Below are 24,819 nucleotides of genomic sequence, written 5' to 3'. Positions count from 1 at the left end.
ATCGGCGGTGCCTGGCGTGGCAGGTACTTGGGACGCCGAAACCCATGTGCTGTTTACTATGGTCTATCCTGTGGCCTGACAAGCACGGGGCGAGGGTTGGTGGTCGGCGTGCAAAGCGCAGCGGGCCGGCGAGGGGGCAGAGTGTGTGCTCTGCTGCTGGCTGCCTCGGCCGGAAGGGCATGCAAGGACATTCGCGGGGGCAGGCGCGCTATGGAGGTCGTCTCTGGATCTTTTCTTCTCTTTAGTGGTCACGTTCGGCGATGCGCTCATACCTGAGTGGCCATCTCCTCCGTCAGGTGTTTTTTACCTACAGAGCTATGGATTATTGGTTTCACTTCTCAATGAGCCATGCATAGACACTACAACGGCTCCGCATTAAGGCGAGTGTTATACAAATAAAATACTGGGGCGGCGACGCCTGTTTTCTGTGGCCATGTATTTCGCCTTCTCCCACGTTTGCCCAAGGTTACTCCAGGTCAGCAATGGCTTTGCTTCGCTCGGAGCATTTCATCCTCCCAGTTTTCCTCTTCTTGGTCACAGTCAAGTTTCGCATTGATTTTTCCCCCTCGTTCATCCTCATCTCCTCATGTGTCTCTTTGAGTTCTTGCTTCGAGCTAGGATTGTCGCTTGTTTTGATGATTGCCTTACACATCGTCTCTTCAGCATCAGAGAGGTTTTCATATTCCGGTTCCTTGACAGGATGTAGTTAGACTTATGTTTCATAGACTATAGATCCCATATTAGATCCATAAGTGCTGAAATGACTCACAGTTTAAGTCGGTTACTTGCAGCTGTAGTTAATGACTTATGTTCATAGCTATAGGATCCATATAAGGATCAGTAAGTGCTGAAATACTCACACAGCTGTTACTTGCAGCTGAAGGTCGTTTTTCTCTTGAAGAAGTGACACCATTTTCTCCTCAAGCTCCTTCTTTTTAGCTAATGCCTTGTTAAGTCCTCCTCATTTTTTCATAGTTCTCCTTCATGGCTGCCATTTCTTTCTCAGTCTCTGCACTCTTCAGAAGAGGCTTGATCTTGACGTAGAGCTTCATCCATGGCCAATGTTTGACATTCATGAATGAGCGGATGTTGTATTGGATGGAATAAATTGATTCTCTGTGTAAATTGTAATCAGTAAATCAATCATTATCAATCTGTGGTACTAAACAGTTGTGTTCCAGACAGTTTTGAAAGTAGATTGTACCTCCTCTCCATCATTTTGACAAACTCCTTCCTCATGACGTATCCCACGGCACAAAGCTTGAAGTCATGGTAACCAGACTTGCTAGTTTCTCATCTCTCATCTCCTCAAGAGTACCCAACAGACCAGCTTTGAAGAACACCTACAAGAATGTTGAAGAAGCCAAGTAATCCTCCTCAATATAAATGTGACCTGGGTTATGGTACACTTATATATAGGGTTATATAGGGTTTTTTTTTATGAGGGGGCCGCTCCATCCAATTTTGTTTCGCCTCAACAAAACTCAGGCAGGCAGTTACATGCAAACTTCACTGAATATCGTCAATTAAGGATTGTAGTCAAAAGTGTGCATATTTAAAGAAATTTTTATGTCACTACACAAATTTACTTTATATTTCTTGGAATTGCTATCTCTATATTCATCTGCTGAATTATTTGGTGTGATGAACATTAGCTGCTTTCAGTGCTGTCTGCCTGTGTTTGTGTAAGGTCAAAAGATTTTTTTTTCTTCTAATAAGCCACTTTATAAAAAATAGATAAATGTATATTGGTATCAAAGCAATGTAGACCAGGTATGGTTGGATTATGAGGAGTGGATGAAATGTAATCAATATATGTAATCAAGATGGTGCCACGAATGGAGTTAACGTTCGCCTACCCCCCTGCAACCCCTCCCTCCCTGCCTCCCCCATCATTCAACCTGTGCTTAAGGTTTGTGTAGAGGACATTAACAAGATCTTCAGAAAACTTCAGGCCCAGATGGTGTTTCACCTGCCTGTCTAAAAGTCTTTGCTGACCTACTGGTCCCCATTTTCACACAGATCTTCAGCAGATCACTGAAACTATGTGAAGTTCCCTGCTGCTTCAAAGGCTACATTATCATTCCGGTCCCCACAAAACCCCAAATCACTGGACTTAATAGCCGCATTTCCACTGTCAGGCCAAAAGTGGGCGTGCTAGTGCGTGCCAGGGCCAGTCGTGTTTCTACTGTCACTTAAGTGGCTTAATCGTGCCTCGTCGGTACTTCCTCAGGGCCAATGGCCTGTTTTTTTTTTAAGCCCGACAAAAACCTTGGGACAGAGTGGGCCAGCTGGGGCTAGAGGAGTGGTTATCAACAAAGGCAGAGTTTCTCCACATCTAGATACATCTTATTTTATTTTTTCACTTATTTAGATAGCGTAAGTGCCGCGGAACATTTGATAAAGTTAATAGCTATAACATTTTATCTGTCATAAGTCTTGTCTTGAGAGTTTAGCTCCGCGTATGTCATAAAAATATAATAATGGTTTATGTTCAGGAGAAATGATTATTCTTTCAAAATGTGATGCATATATGGTGACTACACATAAACAGAAAAAAGACTGAATAAGTAGGTAGGCTATGTTCATACCACTTTATTTCTGTGTGACTCATTTTAAATCCTGATAAATTAATTCATTATGATCAATGTATCACTTATTATTGTAAAACATCAATGCTTTTGGATTTAAATCTTTAACAAAGCATGCAAATAAATGGTCGCTTTTATCGTGTTCGTTTTGTGATCACGCTAGTTCCAGTGACTTATTTCTTATTTTCGTTTTCTGATAAACTTCTCTTTGTTGTTGAAATAATGGGGGTTGCGTGACATTGTTCCTGAGAGGCTTGTAAAGGGGCAGGTTTTAGTGAAGCGCAGCGGTTCTTCTGGCCCAATGGTGGGAACGCAGCGTGATTTTGGGCTCGATGCTACAGGTCCAAGGCTATTAGCCCCGCCTGGCCCATTTAAAGCACTGGCTCAACAGAGGCAAAGCGACTAATGACTATAGACCTCTCAAGTCTGTGGTCATGAAGTTATTTGAGAGACTGGTCCTGCCCTACCTAAAGGGCATTACTGGAACCTTGCTGGATCCTTTTCAGTTTGCCTACAGAGCAAACAGGTCTGTGGATGATGCAGTTAACATGGGACGGCATTACATCCTGCATTACAGCTTTCCATGACCTCCCCAATCTGTCAGTTGATCACCAGCTTCCTGACAGACAGGCATCCAGCTAGTGAGGCTGGGCAAACTTACATCCAGGTCTCGATCAGCACTGGCGCCCCTCAGGGCTGCATTCTCTCCACACTGCTATTCTCCCTCTACCCAAATGACTGCACTTCAAAGGATCCCTCTTTCAAGCTCCTGAAGTTTGCGGATGACACTCATCCAGGTTGGAGACGAGTCTGCTTATAGAAGCAGATTGAGCAGCTGGCTCTCTGGTGCAGTCATAATAACCTGGAGCTGGACATGCTCAAAAAAGTGGAGATGATAGTGGACTTCAGGAGATACCCCCTCTCCCCACACCCCCGACTAACCCTACTGCCCCCTAATAGTTGACTAACCATTAGTCGACCAGAAGAGGCTTGGTCGACCAAAATCTTATTAGTCACAGAAAAAAAAAAATAATAATCCACATTGGCAGAATCCATACATATAGTTAACAGCTGGTCTATGTGGTAATACAGTACATCGGGCAGGACATCAAAACGCTTGCCTATCATTCATCAACCTCAAATATGGTTTATCATCTGAAATATGCAAGTAGCAGCAACTTTACATGGCCGCTCAATCTAACGTTAATCTAGAAATATGTGCGCTGTTCAAGTGTCTGTGCGGAGTGTGTAAGCTGAACAGAAGCTCACTGCAGGACAGATGGAGGCGCCGGTGCGGTTACTTGCTCTTAAAATACACTATCAGTTTTGGACATACAAATAAGAGTAATACACCTTTCGAATCTGTAAAGACTCTACATTTTTTTTTGTGTGCACTCACAATAACAACAAAACATTGTGCTTTTGTAAAACAATGAAAGCAAACAGGATGAGTTTTCTGTGTGAACTTGAGCGCGAAACTCCGAAACTGTGTATACAAATATGAAAAACATATCAATAGAGAGCGAAATGTTTCCTTTCAAATGAACCAATTCAAATGGAAAACAAATATTCGAATATGTAATCCATATGAAACATTCATATAGGCGCATCCACTTTTGCGTAACTGCAGAGATGACGAGTCAGTGTTGCTGAGTTCATCTCTTAAAACGACAAAAGAAAGCACAAGTTTATCAATTAATTATTAAAATGTTAATGCAGCCTCCTTACTGTTTTCCCCTGACACATTTATAACCATTACTCCTGCCGGTGTGCTGTGGCAAGCTTTATGCATATACTAGTAAACTTATTAATCAACATACTAAACAAAAACAAAGTTTAAAATGCTGTTTCATGCATTCAGAGTTGTTTACACTGTTAAAGAGTTGGATTCTCATGCTAAGCATGGACAAAGTTTAAAAAACAGTTTGGACGTATGACGGAGCATCGACCAGAGCAAGAGCGAGATCACACCTATCAACGAGCTTTATTCGGTGGCAGCACTGCACATCATTTGATACTAAAAGATGGAGCTGTCCCAGCTATAAAAGATCCCGGTCATGATTCAGAACTGCAGACGGTAAGTGAAACGGCATAAAATGTCTGTTTTGTTGGCATTCAGCGCTCAAGTGCTCGTCACTTTTTAGCTCTGCCCACAACTCGCCTCCAGGAGCTCTGCTTTTTCTGGAGAGAATCGTAAAGCTGTATCTTTCTTTTATAAATATGATAAAACTGAAGACTTTTTGGAGATGTGTAGGATGCAGTACTACTCTATAGGTACTCAAGATTAACATGAAACTGGGTGAAACTGTCATGCCCCCTCTAAAGGCTCATTATAATGATTTAAATGATTTATTGATAAACGTGAGATTAGTCGACTAATGCTTCAAATGAACGACTACTAGTCGACCAGAAAAATCTTTAGTCAAGGGTAGCCCTAATTTTTTTTTTTACATATTGTTATTTTTTATTAATTATTTATTGTCTATTCTCTTTATTGTTGTTATTAAGGTTTTATTTCATTTTACTGCCTTTTATTATGTCTGCACTTTCTGTACTGGAAGCTCCTTACACCAAAATGAATTTCTTGTGTGTGTAAACAAGGTAAAAAAGCTCTTTCTAATTCTGATTCTAAAAAGTTTATGTAAAATGAAAAATATGTGGCTGAAATGTTCTGCACTGGCTGTGCACTGTGTAGATGAAAGCAATTGCTTTAATACCATTTTTAACAACATCATGTTTATGTTCAACTACTCTGCAAATGAGATGTTGTATTTAATTAATGTTCCGCAGGTTAGCTGTTTGTAGAATATGCTTTAAATTGATCACTGACATTTTCTTCATCTATTTATTAGAATCCCTAAAATACACTGCTTGTAAAAAGTTCATATGATCAGGATTGTACCACCTGTTAAAATAAAATTATAAAAATATAATTTATCTAAAATGCTGACGATTGAGTATTCTAGTGATTTTATCTATGATTTAACAGTTTGGGGAAGCGTGATAATTTCCCAAGCACAAAGGGGGTCCATATAGGACGTGATGGGTAGCTAAGTATGGTTACCCATACTTGAAATTGGTGCTCTGCCTTTAACACATCCAAGTGCACACACACAGTAGTCAGTAGTGAACAAACATACACACCGTGAACACACACTCGGAGCCAGGGGTGTTGCACAAGATCCCGGGCCCTATGCATAGGCAGTCCTGATGGGCCCCCATGACCCCCCAATGAAAATATCCAGCTAAAATAAAATATATTCCAGACTTTTCAAGGGCCCTCTCTTCCTTTGGGGCCCTGGTAATCAGTACTGGTTTTACCCCCAGTCCCACGCCCCTGCTCGGAGCAGTGGTCAGCTATTTTTGCTGTGGTGCCCGAGGAACAGTTGGGGGTTCAGTGCCTTGCTCGTGGTATTGAAGGTGGAAGAGAGCGCTGTACATTCACTCCCCCTACCTACAATCCCTGCCGTTACCAAGGCTTGAACCTGCGACTTTTAGGTTACAAGTCTTACTCTCTAACCATTAGGCATAACATTAGAAATGTTATGATTGTGTAGTGTGGCATTAAGATTTGTTTTTACTCAAATTACGTAAATTATCAAGTAATTAATTATAATAAGAGAACTTTTTGTTTCGCCATGTGGTATATTAATTGAGGAGCTCACCTTGGTGTGTCCAAACTTGTATTGGGTGTGGTCCACATCAATAGAGCCCAAGAGTTTCTCTGAAGCCTTTTTGTTGTCAATGAACTGTCCCTCAGGGATGACACTAGCATTTAATACTTTGTATCTAGAGGACATTAACAGGAGAGTCATGTTCTTGTGAAATCAAAAAAATATATATTTCTTAACATGATGAAGATTAAATGGTGCATCATCTGCAATAAGGAAGGTTGCAAAAGGTCTTTACCTCTGCTTGAAGTCGCCATAGAGGATTCTGCTGGGGAAACCCTTCCTGCAGATTCTGATACCCTCCAGAACACCATTACACCTGAGCTGGTGGATAACCAGGAAGTTCTCCATCAGACCTGCGATGCAAATGTTGTTAAGATTCCAGAGATATTTTCAAAACTGTGATGCATTCGATTCTTTGGGGAACAAGTTTACCTGGAGTCTTGGATTCATTAGGAATCAAGCAGCGCACAAAGTGAGGGTGAGTGCTCCTCAGGTTAGTCATCAGCTTACCCAAGTTCTCCTGTGGAAATGTTTATGAAATTAGTTCAGTTTTTAATGGAGAAGATGTTCACATCCTTCATTAAAAAGAGAGAATTATGTTTACCCTAAAAAGTGCAGACACAGTCTGGAAGGAACCACCCTTCTTCTTGCCTTTCTTTCCACCGCCGCCCTCAGCTGTTTTATGTCAAAGAAATATGTTATATTGAATTTTATTTTGCTTTATATTAAGCTGTTCATTAGATTGATATCTGATATTGACAGATATTAACTGCTCTGTCATCATCGTTCAAGATATACTTAATGTTTTTATGAAGTGTAGAATATGTGATAACAGTGTACTACATTAAGATACAGTTAGCTTTTCTCTGTTTTGCACATCATTAAAATTAATATTGAAGAATTCAGGAAATGCAGATGCTCATACCTTCAGCAGCTCCATGAGCGGCATACAGGAAGGCCAGCACTTTGAGCGATGATTTTTGGTAGAGTTGCACGACAGAGTCGTTCAATGGATCCTTGTTCTTGTCCAACCAGCCAACAATGTTGTAGTCCACAGTGCCGGCGTAGTGCACCAGAGAGAAGTGGGCCTCTGCCTTACCTTTGGCAGGCTTGGGCTTCTGGAAAGCTGCCATTTTCCCAGATGCTGGTCATGCAGCTTGTTTTTGAAGCTTGTGTCTGTTGCCTTGGGGAACATGCACTCCTCTTCAAGGATGGAGAAGATGCCCATCGGCTGTTGAAGAAATATTTACACTTAAGTACCGTCACAATGTAAATAGTAAATTTAATTTAGAGAATATCCTTTTACCTTCTCAATGAGCTCAATGCAGGCAGCCAAGTCCATACCAAAGTCAATGAACTCCCATTCAATGCCTTCTTTCTTGTACTCCTCTTGCTCCAGAACAAACATGTGGTGGTTGAAGAACTGTTGCAGTTTCTCATTTGTGAAGTTGATGCAAAGCTGCTCCAAGCTGTTGAACTGATAATTCAACAGAAGCAAGTTCTTGCAACTGACTGTTATCTTTTATATCTTTATTCTTACAGAGACATTAATGATTGATACTCACATCAAAGATCTCAAATCCAGCGATGTCCAGCACACCAATGAAGAACTGTCTAGGCTGCTTGGTGTCCAACATCTCATTGATACGGACAACCATCCACAAGAACATTTTCTCATAGACAGACTTGCAGAGAGCCGAGACTGCGTTGTTCACCTGAGAAATTCAAAGGTCAGTCTAATTGATATTAGACTTAATTTTTTTTTCAAGAATAATTGTGTTTTCTGAATGTCTATGGGACATTTCTAGTTTTTTTTTAAATCTATTGATAAGGTAAATTATCACCTGTGGTACTGTCTGGCCTTTGGTCACCATCTCATTCCCAACCTTCACTCTTGGGTAGCACAGAGCTTTCAGCATGTCAGCGGAGTTGATGCCCATGAGGTAGGCGATTTTATCAGCCACTGAGGAAAAACATTTTTATGCATTACTTTCACTAATAAAGTCAATGTTTGCATTCTAATTTGTGTTAGTAATACACCCTACCCTCAGTGCCGTCAGGTTCAGCCTGCTCCTCTCTCTGCTTCTGTTTGAACTTCATGTTCCCATGATGCATCACAGCACCTGTCAGCTTGTAGATGCTGATTTTCTCATCAGCACTGAAGCCCAGAATGTCAATGGCAGTCTGTTTTTACACAGACCAAATAAAACACATAATGCATTAATATGCAGTTTATATTGCATGTCATGCAGTATTTACACCAGTTCATGCTATTGTTCTTATTTTTAATTTCATGCCAGATACATTGCTTGTAATCTGAAAATACCACTAGTATTAATAATAAAAACTGAGTTGTCCACATACATCAGTGGCAATGAACTCTTCCACATCATTGATACTCTTGACAGTGATTTCACCCTGGCTGATCATTGGATAGTCATAAGGGTTGGTGGTGATGAGCAGGGCCTCTATAAAGAGTTGATGTGCAGCATGTTAACAGCGCTCTCAAACTAGGAAATAACTGAAACACACAATCCTGTAGATTTCTCACCGAGCAGCTCTGGCTTGTGTCCAGTCATGAGCTGGTAGAAGATGTGGTAACTCCTCTCAGCAGACAGCTGGAATGTTACTCTCGACTTTTCCAGCAGATCTGTAAAAAGTGATGAAAAAAGACATTGAGTTCAATTGATTAATTCACTTGTTAGTCCCCAAATAAAAGTATTAGGCTAAAAACAGTGTTGACTCACAAGTTTCAATATCAGCTGAGGCCAGTTTTCCAGTGGTGCCAAAGTGAATCCTGATGAATTTACCCTATGGAGATCATGTACAAAAGCTCAACTGTTTGGCACTGATGTTGTACAATGTTATAATGATTCATAAGTGCAACTTACAAAACGAGAGGAGTTGTCGTTCCTCACAGTCTTGGCATTACCATAAGCTTCCAGCAGCGGGTTGGCTGCCACGATTTGGTCCTCCAGTGATCCCTAATGTAATTGATGGGCAGTAGTTAGTAGGTATGAGGTGAAGCACAAATACTGTAATCAATAACACCGTCTAGAATAGGTATTTACTAACCTGCATTTTTCCAGGGACTGGCTCTGGCTTCTTCGGTCCAGACATTGCACCAACAGTTGCAAAGTACTGAATGACACGTTTTGTGTTCACAGTCTTTCCTGCACCAGATTCTCCACTGGAGATTGATACAAGATCATGTTTTAGTCATACATTTTCAATTAATTTATGTATATAATTGAAAAGCTTTAGCTTATTCCATCAGAGCAATATTTACTCACGTAATCAGGACAGACTGGTTCTCACGATCTGAAAATAATGCAGGGAATGTAATAGTTTTACCAAAATAGGTAGAACTTGAATTTAACTGTAAGGTAGAAATTGTTTGTGAAGAATTTTTAGTGAATTTATTTGTTGTTCTTGCATTTACACATTAATAGGGTGTATGATAACCTTTATGTTTTATTTATATCGATTCATGTAAGTTCATTTAAAAAAGGTATGGTCCCATTGAAGTGTTTTGTGTGTATGTGTGTGTGTGATGTAAACCAAAGTAGTACTACTTAAAAAGCACTTACCAAATGAATGTAATCTTTAAGTTTAGAAAGACACACTTCCAGAATTCACTTACCAGTGAGCATGAACTGGTAGGCGTTGTCGGAGATGGAGAAGATGTGAGGTGGAGCTTCAATCCTCTTTTTGCCTCTGTATCCAGCCACAACAACTGCGTCGTACACTGGGAGCCACTTGTATGGATTGACAGTGACGCAGAACAAGCCAGAGTAGGTCTGAAACAGAGATAGATAGTCCAGTTTAACAATGCTGCTGTCCCATACAATGAATAAAACATGATTTTCTTAGACTTACATAGATCATCCATGCTGCGTAACGCTCTTTGAGGTTATACAGCACACAAGGTTCATTGAGGTGGGTCATCATGGCCATGTCCTCAATTTTGTCAAACTTGGGAGGATTCATGGGGAAGATTTCATCTTCTTTTACCGTGACAGTCTGTAATGAACATTAATCAGTAATCAAGAAGGAGGATAAGACTTTTCTGTACACGTTTTGTACAATATTTCACTGAACTTGTTTAACTCCTGCAGACTCAATTGCAGTAGCATTTTTTTATCTATCATACTTACTTTCCCCACCTGTGAGTTTTGACAGTAGCTTTGCCACCCTCTTTACTAACAAGAGTACCCTTCAGGTACATCTCATCTGCATCTACCACAAAGAACGCCGTTTTGGCATCAAAGGGGGTGTTCTGAGCCTCGATTCTCTCTCTTTCTGTTTTCCGGAGGTAAATGGCCGCTGGGCCGAAACACTCCATTTCACCATCTCCCATGATGGCACTTTACTGTGGAGCAGAACTGACATCACAATACTGACAAACTTAATTTGGTTCACTTTTTAACTTTAGTTGAAAGTTTTTTCAAACTTCTTTGGCTTTTAACTCTAATACGTTATGCATTAAAATATTTTTAATCTTACGTTATTAGTACTTTACCTTGTATTATGTTCAGAGAGAAATATCAGCTGTCAATTTCAGGATTCTGAAAAAGAAAAAAAAACAACAGTAAACAAAAAAGCAGAAAAAGAGTATTGCATGGTGTTTTATCTACATATGTTAGAGTATATATGCTAATATATGATTTCAAACATAGACACATATAAACCATATTCTGAAATTGCAGATGAGTGGCATAGCTTACCCACCTTCTATAGGCCACTGTGCTACATTCAGTGGCTGTCATTTATATAGTGTTGTTACTGATCAGTCAGCAGAACAGTCCAGCTTGATTTGGTCATGTAATTCTGCTTGGTTTATGGTAATGTAACTCTGTCCTAGTGGAAAATAGAATTCAAGCTGCCATTCTTTTCTTTTTATTTATTGCTTTTTTTTTTTGGTTTGCTATACCATGCAAGTTTTTAAAAAGAAATATTTTACCTCATTTAAAAATATTTTCTAAACATAATTTTGTAATGTTGAGATGTTTTCATCTTAAAGAAATAGCATACTCCTAGATTTTTAGATTAAGTACTTATATTGTTTAAAATGTTTTACAATCCATGCTTTATGTAGGGTGTACTGTTCTTGTTCACGTCGGTTGTCCTATGTGAACTTGTTTGTTTATAATTTGTTTAATTTGATATAACAGCTCTTATTTCAATGTAGCATCCATAAAATAAATATAACTTGGCACAGAGGAGTAACTTGGTTTGGATGTGGAGAAGCAGTCAGCTGTCACTGGTATTGAGTTTCAGGGGAGACAGCAAAAGCTGATGCCTTAAAGCTTTTATTTTTAGCAAAGGTAATAAATAATGTATTTTTCCAAATCTATTTATCTTTTAAATATAAATTAAAATTGCTAAATCACCCAATGTCATACACCATACTTACCTTTGTTCCTGTGTTTGTTTTTGGACATTCATTTAATGTCCATATTACTTCCTCATCAAAGTCAGGATAAAGTCATGTTTGCATATAATGTCAACTTTTCACACAAATAAGTTTAAATCTTTTTTTCTTTTATTGTATGTAATAGATTTAGTTCAATCTCAGGCATGTGAGCAGAGATTTTCCTCTTGACCAATTTGAGAAGTTTGGCAAGCAGGACCATTAAAACCTTTAAGATTTATTACCAGAGATGGACTGTAACAGTCCTTCCAAAAGGAAAATAATATCTCTGGCAGATGTTTTATTGGGCAATTAAACCACAGTGGTCACTGCAATCTTGTTTCATAGTAATATTATGACTCTCAAAGTTATAAACAGCATGATCTTATATGGAGAAAACATTAAATATAGCACAGCGAGCTCTTCTGTTTGTACTGAGGTTTAGGTCACTCATCCAGGCCACAGTGAAGACTTATCTGACCCATCATGACACCACGATGATCTCTCTGTAAGTGCACAGATTTTTTTCAATTCAATGTACCTTTAAAAAAAAAAGCAATGAAGAGTTTACTGTTTGTTCTAGATTGTCTGGATTTATGTGTGTAATTTTAACATTTATTAGTTGCTGCAATTTACTATTGTTATACATTGTTACCTGCTATTAATTGACTTTGGGTTACAAGCCTGAGAACTTTGCTTGATTTTAGTTTATATTTACAGTAGGGATGTCAATAGATAATTTTTTTTTAATTGGATTAATTTTTGTGTGTTTTCACCGTGATTAATCGCACTCTCATGGTGAAATTAAACATGAACCATTTATCTTGTTTAACATTAATTTTGTAATTATTTACCATATCCAGCAAAGTAAACCAAAAGATTGAAGGGTGATTCTTACAAAACTGTATTTTCTGCGAGTTTATTTCAAGATAAATTTAGATATCTTTTCAAAAAGGACACTTAGAGACTCTAAAAGGGCACTGAAGTTTTGTTGCCAAATCTTCCTGACTTCTTGACATGCATCAAATAATTCAGGCTTTCATGGAGACGTGTGTGTATGGGGGGTGGGGGTGTCATGTGATGTAATTAAAGACACACCTCTTCTGCAATCACTAATACACAGACATCCACGACAATGGGACTCGGTAAAAAATCTTGCTCTCTTTTACTTTAGTTTCTGCTCTAGCTTGTGTACTAATGAATATTATTGTTGCCATTGTGTACTGCAAATAGTGTTGGTTCTTAAAATAAATAGCTAAGCCTCTTTGGAAAAAAAGTGTTGCTGAATGAAAATATGTAAATGTTTGAAAATAGTTTCATATGGTTGACAATAAAAAGCAGGACAGCACTGAATCTGTATTTCTTTTTATTGTACACACATTGAAATCCAGCACAAGTCATATTATATGCTTGCTTGTAGGTGTGGTGTCTTCTCTTCATTCTTCATCCTTACTCTTGAAAATTCAGAAAATATATATATATTTTTAAATATCTCAACATGTTCAGTATAAACTATAGCTTTGCAGAGTACAGCTCTAAATCATCAAGCACTTTGGGTGTACTTCAGATTTTTTAAGTTTTTATTCCTTTCCAAAGTGTCACCAGAGAACAGCACGTGTCTATTTGTCCATCTATAATGCAAAGTTTCAAAAGAATGTTGGAGTCTATTTCTGCAAGTGGAAATGAGATATACATTTTCTATGCTGCAGTGTGTCTGTCATGCTTTTCAGGAAAGCGTTAATTCATAAATACACAGTTTGACCAATTCATATGTCATTAATAGCGGTTAACTTCCATTATTTAGTGTGATTGCTTTCACATCAGAACCAAACTGTATTGGAGTTTGCATGAACTGTACCACAGACCACACATTTTAGGTAGACTCTGGTACAGTTCACAGGTGCATTCCCGAATTGAGGAAACATTGTTCATATTATCCAAATGAACCAAACTCTGATGTCAAACAAACCTGGGTGTACACCAAAAGTGCTAGTTTGAAAGCTTCCTTAATGTCTCATTTTACAACTACTATATGCCTTTGTTACTGTACCTTCCCAGCGTCACGGCTCTTGGCTCTCAGCTTGTTGACCTGGGACTCAGCGATGTCAGAGCGCTCCTGAGCCTCCTCCAGCTCATGCTGCACCTTCCTGTACCTGGACAGGTGAGTGTTGGCCTGCTCCTCCTGTTAGAGATGACACAAGATATCCAACCCCTTTCAAAGCACTGCATTAATGGCACTGAATGTATTGAATAGAAAATGTCAAAGCTTCACACTCAAGACATTTGACATTAGACTTACAGCTTCTTCAGCCTGGCGCTTGTAGGCCTTCACTTTCAGCTGCAGCTTGTCTACCAGATCCTGCAGTCGGGTCACGTTCTTCTTGTCTTCCTCAGTCTTTGGGTGTAAGTATTGTTGATGGTCTTAGTTAAACTATGTATATTGTCATGAAATGTAAATGTCTAAATCCAGTGTAGTTCTACCTGGTAGGTGAGCTCCTTCGCTCTCCTTTCATATTTGCGCACTCCTTTCACAGCATCTGCACCACGTCTCTGTTCAGCTTCAACTTCAGCCTCCAACTCACGCACCTTCAGTAGAGAGTCATTGTTATCACCGGTTAAATCTCTACCATAGCCAGTTCACATAAGACTGTGTTTAGCTTGTAATTTACCCTGGACTCCAGTTTCTGGAGCTGTTTCTTTCCACCCTTCATGGCCAGACTCTCAGCCTCATCCAGACGGTGCTGCCGGTCTTTGACAGTCACCTCCAGGTTCTTCTTCATCCTCTCCAGATGAGCACTGGTGTCCTGCTCCTTCTTCAGCTCCTCAGCCATCATAGCAGCCTGAAATATAAGACAATTCAAATGAACTAGCCAATATAGACTGAAATGCCTTCCATGAAGATTCGCTTTGTTACCACATGCAGATAAACAAAGTCAAATAACTGTTTCATTTAAAATAGAGCAACAGAATGTAAGCGCTCACATCAGTGATAGCCTTCTTGGCCTTCTCCTCTGCATTTCTGGCCTCCTGGACTGCATCGTCCACCTCACCTTGAACCTGGACCAGATCAGCCTCAAGCTTCTTCTTAGTGTTAATAAGACTTGTATTCTGTGGGAATTAAGCAGGTAGTTTAGTGTACATTTAACTAAAACTCTGTCATTATGTAACCTGAATTTGCTCCAAGTATAGTTTTTCTGTACTTGTGAGTGCAGCAGTCCCACACGCTCGCTGGCATCCACCAGCTCCTGCTCCGCCACTTTGCGGCCTCTCTCTGTTTGCTCCAGTGCAGCTCTCAGCTCCTCAATCTCTGCTTGCATCAGGTTATTCCTGCGCTCCACCATGGCCACCTGCTCCTTCATGTCCTCCTGTCCTCTGACAGCTTCATCAAGGTGCAGTTGGGCATCCTGTGGTATTGTTCTTTCTTTGTTAGTTGCATGTCATGCTTCATTTAATTCATGTATCATATTCATATTATCAAACACTTAAACTCCTCATTCTACAGAAAGATACCTTGAGTTGTCCTTGAACATTCCTGAGCTGTTTCTGGGCCTCAGCAGCCTGGCGGTTGGCATGACTCAGCTGGATCTCCATCTCATTCAGATCTCCCTCCATCTTCTTTTTGACTCTCAGGGCATCATTTCTGCTCCTGACCTCAGAGTCCAGAGTGCTCTGCATGGAATCGATCACTCTTTGGCTGTTCCTCTTGATCTGTTCCATCTCCTCGTCCTTCTCCACCAACTTCCTGTCAATCTCACTCTTCACCTGGTTTAGCTCCAGCTGCACACGAAGAATCTTGGACTCTTCATGCTCCAGGGTGCCCTATAAGGAAAAAATTACTGTCATAAATAACAGCATATATGGGAGATTAAAAAGTCTGAGAAAAATAATTCACAGAAAATGTTTTTCGTAAAGTTTCAAATCAATCCATATTCAGTGTTATAATATCATTTAAATAAATTGTATCATAATGTTTGTTCTGTAGTAAAGGAATGGCACCTCTGCTTCTTCAAGTGCAGTCTGGATTTCTGATTTCTCAGACTCCACTGTCTTCTTGGCTTTCTCTAACTCATGAATGCTCTTTCCAGTCTCTCCAAGCTGCTCAGTGAGGTCAGAAATCTCCTCTAAAAAGTTTAAAAAGCAGAATTGTAATCAGAATTGAAAACTTACTGTTATAATGCTTTTCTCTTTTTAATAATTGTTTTTTTTTTAAAAAGTGTTATTAACGTTGAAGATTCTTGTTCTCCCTCTTCGGGGTCTCGAGGTGGTCAAGAGCTTCTTCATAGGAGTTCTTCATTTTGAACAGCTCAGTGCTGAGAGAGCGAGCTTCTTTCTGAGCACCTTCTAGTTCAGCCTGGCTTTCCTCATACTTATGTTTCCACTCTGCTAGGACCTGAAGAAGAAATGTAGTCATTGTTGATTAGCCAAGTGCATGGTTCAAAGTTAAGGTTTAAAGAAAATCCACATCCTTCTCACCTTGTCAAAGTTTCTCTGCTTCTTGTCAAGGTTGGCAGCCAATGAATTTGCCCTCTCCACATCAATCATGAGGTCCTCTACTTCACCTTGCAGTCTCTGTTTGGTCTTTTCCAGAGAGGCACACTTGGAGTTCACCGCTTCAATGGATTCTTCAGCATCCTGCAGACGCTGGGCAAGCTTTTTCCTGAAGAAAGTGAAATGAAATGATGAAATCATTTGTGATATTAAATGTAGGGTGCTGGAGACATTGTTCTTTGCTGTATTTACTTGGCTTCCTCAAGCTCCTCAGTGCATTGGATGGCATCAGTCTCATATTTGGTTCTCCACTGAGCCACCTCACTGTTGGCCTTAGACATTCCACGCTGGAGTTCAGCTTTGGCCTCCTGCTCCTCCTCATACTGCTCTCTGAGCAAGTCACAGTCATGACGTGCAGACTGAACCGCATGGGCCAGAGCATTCTTGGCCTGTAAGGCAGCATATTTTGAGTTTTCTAATAATCTTTATAATTATTTATATTATCAAAACCTCATAAATTTTGTATAACTCTACCTTGACTTCTTCCTCAATATGCCTTTTGAGTTCCTCAATTTTCTGTGTATAAGCCTGTTTTCCTCTAGTTAGCTGTGAAACAAGTGCTTCTTTCTCGTCCAGTTGGCGGCTAAATTCACCTTGAAATCATGTTAGAAATATTACTATGAAATATAATAACATAGACACTTTTTAATACATTTTTTAAAGGTTTTTACATGTGTACCTTATTTGCCATGTCTTACCATTTTCAGTCTGAAGTCTTGAACGTTGTGCATTCATGTCATTCAGCTGACGAACATTTTCATCACTCTTGGTCTTGATTTCACTCAGCTGGTCTTCCAGGGTACGGCACATCTTCTCTAAATTACCCTAAAGAAATCCAAGATTATATAGACATGTTTTTAAAGATGCCTTTAAACTTATTTATCCTGAAGTGATGTTACCTTTGCTTTAGCCACAGCCTCCATGTTGCTTGTCAAGTCATCAATCTCCATCTTGTATTCACTCTTCTCCTTCTCCAGCTTCTGTTTGACCCGCTGGAGGTTGTCGATCTGTTCTCCGAGTTCAGCCACACTGTCTGCCTGCTTCTTTCGGAGAGCTGCAGCTGTAGCTTCATGCTGTAAGGTGGACTCTTCCAGATCACGACGCAACTTCTGGAATTCAGCTTCACGCTTCTTGTTCATCTCAATCTGGGCAGCAGTGGCACCACCAGCTTCCTCAAGCCTCTCGCTGATCTCTTCAAGTTCCCTGGAGAGATCAGCTCTCTGCTTCTCCACTTTAGCACGAGCAGCTCGCTCTGCCTCAATTTCCTCTTCCAGCTCCTCGACACGGGCCTAATTGAGAAAAAAAAAAAAAACCTTTCGTGATATTTAGATTTTTCATTTACATTTATGCATTTAGCAGACACTTTTATCCAAAGTAACTCACAGTTCATTCAGGCCATACATTTTTTTGTACCAGTATGTATTTGTAATGTGGATTTGCCCAGCAATTTTTTTACACCGAAAAGATTGGATTTAGTGTTACCTGAAGTTCTTTGATCTTCTTCTGAAGCTGTGCTCCCAAAGACTGTTCATCCTCAATCTTGCTGAGAAGCTGACTTATTTCAAAGTCCTTCCTGTTTTGAAAGTAATGTTTTGTAAAATGTGCAAAATTCTTTTTTTGTCAAATGTGTAATTGTGGGAAGGTTGATATCCACTCACTTTTTGATCTTCTCATCTGATTGCTGTTTGTCATTCTCCAGGTCCATTATGGACTCCTGGGCCAGTTTCAGATCACCCTCAAGCTTTCTCTTGACTCTCTCAAGGTCCATACGGAGCTTCTTCTCTTGTTCCAGTGAGCCCTCAAGCTGTTTTTACAGAAACCAATTAAACTCTGTTAGATATCAACAAAAAGTATCAACTTTGATTTGTGTCCTTATTCTCATGCCAAACATCTTACATCATCAACTTGCTGCTCAAGCTTTGTCTTTGCTTTAGTCAGAGTGTTGACTTTGTCTTCCTCTGCCTGAAGGTCATCAAGAGTCTGCTGGTGTGCCTCTTGGAGGGCTTTCTTCTCTTTGGTCAGCTTGGCGATGCTCTCATCCTGAGAAGCCATCTCCTCTGTCAGGTTTTTCACCTAAATTAAAACATTTTATATTGATTTTATTCTCAAGAGCCTGAATCACAATCAACAGTATGAAGATAAAATAAAAATACTGACCTTATTTTCTGTTGCATGTTTCTCCTTCTCCACTTTTGCCAAGGTGAGCTCCAGGTCATCAATGTCTTTCTTCAGCTCGGAGCATTCATCCTCCAGTTTCCTCTTCTTGGCAGTCAGTTCAGCATTGATTTCCTCTTCATCCTCCAGTCTCTCATTTGTCTCTTTGAGTTTGGCTTCGAGCTGGATCTTGCTTTTGTTGAGTCCTTCACATCTCTCCTCAGCATCAGAGAGGTTTTCAGATTCCTGTTCATTGACATGGATATAGTTAATGACTTATGTTCATAGCTGTAGGATCCATATTAGGATCAATAAGTTCTGAAATACTCACAGCTGTTACTTGCAGCTGAAGGTCGTTTTTCTCTTGAATAAGTGACACCATTTTCTCCTCAAGCTCCTTCTTTTTAGCTAATGCCTTTGTCAAATCCTCCTTCATTTTTTCATAGTTCTCCTTCATGGCTGCCATTTCTTTCTCAGTCTCTGCACTCTTCAGAAGAGGCTTGATCTTGAAGTAGAGCTTCATCCATGGCCAATGTTTGACATTCATGAATGAGCGGATGTTGTATTGGATGGAATAAATTGATTCTCTGTGTAAATTATAATCAGTAAATCAGTCATCATCACTTTCAAACAGTTGTGTTCCAGACAGTTTTGTAAGTAGATTGTACCTCCTCTCCATCATTTTGACAAACTCCTTCCTCATGACGTATCCACGGCACAAAGCCTGAATCATGGTAACCAGACTTGCTAGTTTCTCATTTCTCATCTCCTCAAGAGTACCCAACAGACCAGCTTTGAAGAACACCTACAAGAACATTTAGAAGATATTAGTGGTACAGTGTTGAATAAACCAAGTAGTCTTCAATGTAAATGTGACCTGCATTATGGTATTTTACCCATTATAATGATATTATAAATATTCTAAAATAGCTAGAAAAGGATTTCTGTGGTTTTATCACTGATGTTACAATTTGGGGAGGCATAACAATTTCTCAAGTGCAAAGGGTCCATATAGAAATGTTATGATTGTGTGGTGTGGGATTAAGGTTTTTTTTTTCAGTAGAATTATGGAAATTATCAAGTCAATAATTATAATTAGAGTCCTTTTGGTTTTGGTGGTGAAGGATATTTACTGGGTAACTCACCTTGGTGTGTCCAAACTTGTATTGGGTGTGGTCAACATCAATAGAGCCCAAGAGTTTCTCTGAAGCCTTTTTGTTGTCAATGAACTTTCCCTCAGGGATGACACTAGCATTTAATACTTTGTATCTATAGGACATTTAGACAACAGCTATATTTTGGTGAAGCCACAAAAGTGATGAAAGCACAATTTTAAAATGTGTTTAAGATAAGGTGGTGTATTATCTCTAATTATTAGGTTGAAACAGGTGTGGTGTCTTTACCTCTGCTTGAAGTCACCATAGAGGATTCTGCTGGGGAAACCCTTCCTGCAGATTCTGATACCCTCCAGCACACCATTACACCTGAGCTGGTGGATAACCAGGAAGTTCTCCATCAGACCTGAAATGCAAATATTTTTGAGGTTCCAGAGATATTTTGAAACTGTGATACATTTGAGTCTTCAGAGATCAAGTTTACCTGGAGTCTTGGATTCATTAGGAATCAAGCAGCGCACAAAGTGAGGGTGAGTGCTCCTCAGGTTAGTCATCAGCTTACCTAAGTTCTCCTGTGGAAATGTTTGTCATTAGTCTAGTTTTTTATAAAGAGGAGGTTCACATCCTTCACTAAAAGAGAGAATCTGTTTACCCTAAAAAGTGCAGACACAATCTGGAAGGAACCACCCTTCTTCTTGCCTCCTTTCTTTCCACCGCCACCCTCAGCTGTTTTATGCCAAAGAAAGAAGTTGTTATTGATCTTGTGTTGCTTTTCATAAAACCCTTCAATAAATTGGTATTTGATAATGACAGATTATTAAAGGGTCATCTGATGCTAAATTCACTTTTACATGTTTTTTGAACATAAATGTGTGTTGGCATTGTTTGTACATATCTACCCTATAATGATAAAAATCCACCTAATGCTTTTTTATAAATCCCCAGTAATAATAATCACTTTCTCAGATCGGGCTGTTTTGAGGTTCTTGGCAGAGTGACATAGTTCTGCACAGGCCCCTCCCATGACTATTTATTGACATGGTCGTTTTAGCACACACCCGCCCTGAGTGAGCTGTAATCAGTCCACCTTTGTTTCGACAGAAATAAACCAGAATAAAAACAAAGCAGTTCTTTCTAATAATGTGCTAATTAGCAAGTTTCACGACAAATTGTCATTTACTCCTGACATCTGAGCCACTGAAGATGCAGATGTTTACTTTTGTTTTTGAAGGAAATGCGCCCCCGATCTACCTATATGCTTCTTTGTTCACACGAATCATTCTTGATCCAGGCTAACCTAACCCAGGCTTAGACCTTTACAATGATATATAGTTTGTCAAGATTAATTATGTCCCTTTTCATTTAATCTATTTGTAAACATTGACACGTGCAAACAAAAAGTGCTCAGTGCACCGTTTTCCAGGTGTGGGTTAACAGGTTAAAGGGGTATGCACCGAAATGGGTTGCTGTGAACAGAGATGTTTTTGACAGGGTAAAAAGGGTGTCTTTGACCATTTAGAAACCATTGAGAAATTTTAACCAAAGTAAGACCCTAAAGAATCATACCAACTTGTGGAAAATGGTGACCACTTTAAAGTAACTTCCCTGTCATTGCTAGCTTGCATTGATATACTTTATTTTTTCATTAACTGTAGAATCATGGATCACATAATATGGTATGCTTACATAATCCTATCTTTTTGTCTATTTTTAATATGGAGGCTTCTTGCATGTAATTACAACATGGTAATGTTGAAATTAAGGAAATGCAGATGTTCATACCTTCAGCAGCTCCATGAGCGGCATACAAGAAGGCCAGTACTTTTAGTGATGATTTTTGGTAGAGTTGCACGACAGAGTCGTTCAGTGGATCCTTGTTCTTGTCCAACCAGCCAACAATGTTGTAGTCCACAGTGCCGGCGTAGTGCACCAGAGAGAAGTGGGCCTCTGCCTTACCTTTGGCAGGCTTGGGCTTCTGGAAAGCTGCACATTTTCCCAGATGCTGACCATGCAGCTTGTTTTTGAAGCTTGTGTCTGTTGCCTTGGGGAACATGCACTCCTCTTCAAGGATGGAGGAGATACCCATTGGCTGTTGAAGAAATATACACTCAAGTACAGACACAGTGAGAACAGTCATTTTAATTTTCTGAATGTCGTCTTACCTTCTCAATGAGCTCAATGCAGGCAGCCAAGTCCATACCAAAGTCAATAAACTCCCAATCAATGCCTTCTTTCTTGTACTCCTCTTGCTCCAGAATAAACATGTGGTGGTTGAAGAACTGTTGCAGTTTCTCATTTGTGAAGTTGATGCAAAGCTGCTCCAAGCTGTTGAACTGATAATTCAACAGAGGCAAGTTCTTACTGATGACTGTTATCTTTTATATCTTTATTCTTTCAGAGACATTAATGACTGATACTCACATCAAAGATCTCAAATCCAGCGATGTCCAGCACACCAATGAAGAACTGTCTAGGCTGCTTGGTGTCCAACATCTCATTGATACGGACGACCATCCACAAAAACATTTTCTCATAGACAGACTTGCAGAGAGCTGAGACTGCGTTGTTCACCTGAGAAATTCAAAGGTCAGTGAAACTGATATTAGACTTTTTCAAGAATAATTGTGTTTTCTGAATATCTATGGGACATTTCTAGGTTTTTTCATCTATTGATAAGGTAAGTTATCGACTGTGGTACTGTCTGGCCTTTGGTCACCATCTCATTCCCAACCTTCACTCTTGGGTAGCACAGAGCTTTCAGCATGTCAGCGGAGTTGATGCCCATGAGGTAGGCGATTTTATCAGTCACTGAGGAAGAACAGTTTTATGCATTACTTTCACTAATGAAGTCAATGTTTGCATTCTAATTTGTGTTAGTAATACACCCTACCCTCAGTGCCGTCAGGTTCAGCCTGCTCCTCTCTCTGCTTCTGTTTGAACTTCATGTTCCCATGATGCATCACAGCACCTGTCAGCTTGTAGATGCTGATTTTCTCATCAGCACTGAAGCCCAGAATGTCAATGGCAGTCTGTTTTTACACAGACCAAATAAAACACATAATGCATTAACATGCCGTTTATATTGCATGTCATGCAGTATTTACACCAGTTCATGCTGTTGTTCTTCTCTTTAAATTTAATGCCAGATACATTGCTTGTAATCTGAAAATACCACTAGTAATAATAATAAAAACCGAGTTGTCCACATACATCTGTGGCAATGAACTCTTCCACATCATTGATACTCTTGACAGTGATTTCACCCTGGCTGATCATTGGATAGTCATAAGGGTTGGTGGTGATGAGCAGGGCCTCTATAAAGAGTTGATGTGCAGCATGTTAACAGTGCTCTCAAACTAGGAAATAACTGAAACACACAATCCTGTAGATTTCTCACCGAGCAGCTCTGGCTTGTGTCCAGTCATGAGCTGGTAGAAGATGTGGTAACTCCTCTTAGCAGACAGCTGGAATGTCACGCGAGACTTTTCCAGCAGATCTGTAAAAAGTGTTGAAAAAAAGACATTGAGTTCAATTGATTAATTCAGTTGTTAGTCTCCAAATAAAAATATTTGGCTTAAAACAGTATTGACTCACAAGTTTCAATATCAGCTGAGGCCAGTTTTCCAGTGGTGCCAAAGTGAATCCTGATGAATTTACCCTATGGAGATCATGTACAAAAGCTCAACTGTTTAGCAGTTTTGAAAGTGTGACTGACGTTGTACAATGTTATAATGATTCATAAGTGCAACTTACAAAACGAGAGGAGTTGTCGTTCCTCACAGTCTTGGCATTACCATAAGCCTCCAGCAGAGGGTTGGCTGCCACGATCTGGTCCTCCAGATTTATGTCTTTATAGGGTAAACAGATTTTTTTTCTTTTGTTTAGTATCTTATAATTTGGCCAAAATCTAGAAAAGATGATGCTGTATTGGCCCTTCCTTCTTTTTTTTTTTTTTTTTTTTTTAGTAGAAAACGTACTTTGTTATAACTAACATCACAAAATAATAATAATAATAATTATAATTATAATTATAATAATAATAATAATAATTATTTGCAACACCATTTTTTGCAACACCATAGGCAAAGAAATAGTTTTAAAAATAATGTTATCAGTATTTTTGTCTAGGCAAACCAGTTTTAAAACGATAATAATACAGAGGAACGCTGGATCAGAAATGTTAAAATATCGATTCTGCTCAGAGTGAACCGATTGTTTTTTGTGTTTTTTTAAGCCCTGGCTGTAATACAAAGCAGTGTTTGATATGAATCACTAAATAAATGTATTAAATAAATATAATCTTGGAAATTTTGCATTTATTTGTAAGCCTCATGTACAATTTTCTATATAGTTGGTAATTTAAAATAACCCTTATGGGATGATTATTATTAAATTATTGTTTAAAGTGTCTTGACCCCACTTACCAGTGAGCATGAACTGGTAAGCATTGTCGGAGATGGAGAAGATGTGAGGTGGGGCTTCATACTAGGAATAAAACATGATTTTCTTAGACTTACATAGATCATCCATGCTGCGTAATGCTCTTTGAGGTTATACAGCACACAAGGTTCATTGAGGTGGGTCATCATGGCCATGTCCTCAATTTTGTCAAACTTGGGAGGATTCATGGGGAAGATTTCATCTTCTTTTCCCATGACAGTCTGTAATGAACATGTATTAGTAATCAAGAAGGAGGATGAGACTTTTTTGTACCCATAAACTTGTTTAACTCCACCAGAGACAGTACAGTAACATATGAAATAATTTTTTATCTATGAGACTTACTTTCCCACTGTGAGTTTTGACAGTAGCTTTGCCACCCTCTTTACTAACAAGAGTACCCTTCAGGTACATCTCATCTGCATCTACCACAAAGAACACCGTTTTGGCATCAAAGGGGGTGTTCTGAGCCTCGATTCTCTCTCTTTCTGGCTTCCGGAGGTAAACGGCCGCCAGGCTGAAACACTCCATTTCACCATCTCCCATGATTGCAGTTTACTGTGAAAACATGTTAAGAGGTACTCATTTTTCTTCAGTTCTGAAAACAGTGTGTTCCACTATGAATTATTATTTTGCATTAACATAGTTCTTTAATGAGTGACGCAGTATATCATTACATGTGTATCCAAGCTGTTCACCTTTTTGATTCCAAGGCTAGAAAGGTTTCTGCTAGGTTCTGTTATATACATGGACATAGATTATTTAACAGAAATTCTTTTCTGTAAATGTATAATGTCATGTATGCCCATTTTATTTTAACAAAAGCAAACATCCCTTGGCAGTCCTTGAGGTCTAAGTTTTCTCCTTTCATAAAGACTCAAGGT

General features: G+C 39.3%; 1 protein-coding gene, 1 long non-coding RNA gene and 1 pseudogene across 2 annotated transcripts; 1 reads left to right on the top strand and 2 right to left on the bottom strand.

Annotated features, from left to right (window-relative positions):
• Nucleotides 1–466: 466 nt before the first annotated feature.
• Nucleotides 467–24,496, bottom strand: LOC109054288 (annotated as a pseudogene).
• On the top strand, nucleotides 11,655–13,853 carry LOC122145093. Its single transcript, XR_006160128.1, has 2 exons — nucleotides 11,655–12,186; nucleotides 13,737–13,853. It is a non-coding gene; the product is annotated as an uncharacterized LOC122145093 (long non-coding RNA).
• On the bottom strand, nucleotides 13,100–20,093 carry LOC109084058 (myosin heavy chain, fast skeletal muscle-like). The gene is made up of 24 exons (XM_042757042.1): nucleotides 19,980–20,093; nucleotides 19,784–19,901; nucleotides 19,526–19,649; nucleotides 19,049–19,185; nucleotides 18,712–18,967; nucleotides 18,384–18,626; nucleotides 18,123–18,299; nucleotides 17,885–18,030; nucleotides 17,709–17,799; nucleotides 17,126–17,515; nucleotides 16,925–17,051; nucleotides 16,701–16,819; nucleotides 16,419–16,615; nucleotides 16,152–16,335; nucleotides 15,903–16,068; nucleotides 15,675–15,799; nucleotides 15,189–15,497; nucleotides 14,879–15,082; nucleotides 14,661–14,786; nucleotides 14,348–14,518; nucleotides 14,160–14,264; nucleotides 13,978–14,073; nucleotides 13,729–13,860; nucleotides 13,100–13,132 (listed from the first exon to the last, which is right to left on the bottom strand). Exons 1-24 carry the CDS (start codon nucleotides 20,047–20,049, stop codon nucleotides 13,115–13,117), a joined length of 3,831 nt encoding a protein of 1,276 aa, XP_042612976.1. The 5' UTR covers nucleotides 20,050–20,093; the 3' UTR covers nucleotides 13,100–13,114.
• Nucleotides 24,497–24,819: the final 323 nt, after the last annotated feature.

Source organism: Cyprinus carpio, chromosome A5 (genome assembly GCF_018340385.1).
Source record: "Cyprinus carpio isolate SPL01 chromosome A5, ASM1834038v1, whole genome shotgun sequence".
Classification (NCBI taxonomy): domain Eukaryota; kingdom Metazoa; phylum Chordata; class Actinopteri; order Cypriniformes; family Cyprinidae; genus Cyprinus; species Cyprinus carpio.
The sequence above is the reverse complement of the archived record's forward strand: the minus strand, read 5'-3'. Positions and strand labels throughout refer to the sequence as shown.

What these genes read in the sequence shown, in the direction of transcription:
- LOC109084058 (XM_042757042.1), bottom strand. Translation starts at nt 20,049, where the DNA reads ATGACTAACCTGAGGAGCACTCACCCTCACTTTGTGCGCTGCTTGATT. An exon ending in AGGCTGTGGCTAAAGCAAAG is followed by an intron (nt 17,052 to 17,125) that starts GTAACATCACTT and finishes GGATTTCTTTAG; the next exon opens with GGTAATTTAGAGAAGATGTG. An exon ending in ATGTTCAAGGACAACTCAAG is followed by an intron (nt 15,083 to 15,188) that starts GTATCTTTCTGT and finishes ACAATACCACAG; the next exon opens with GATGCCCAACTGCACCTTGA.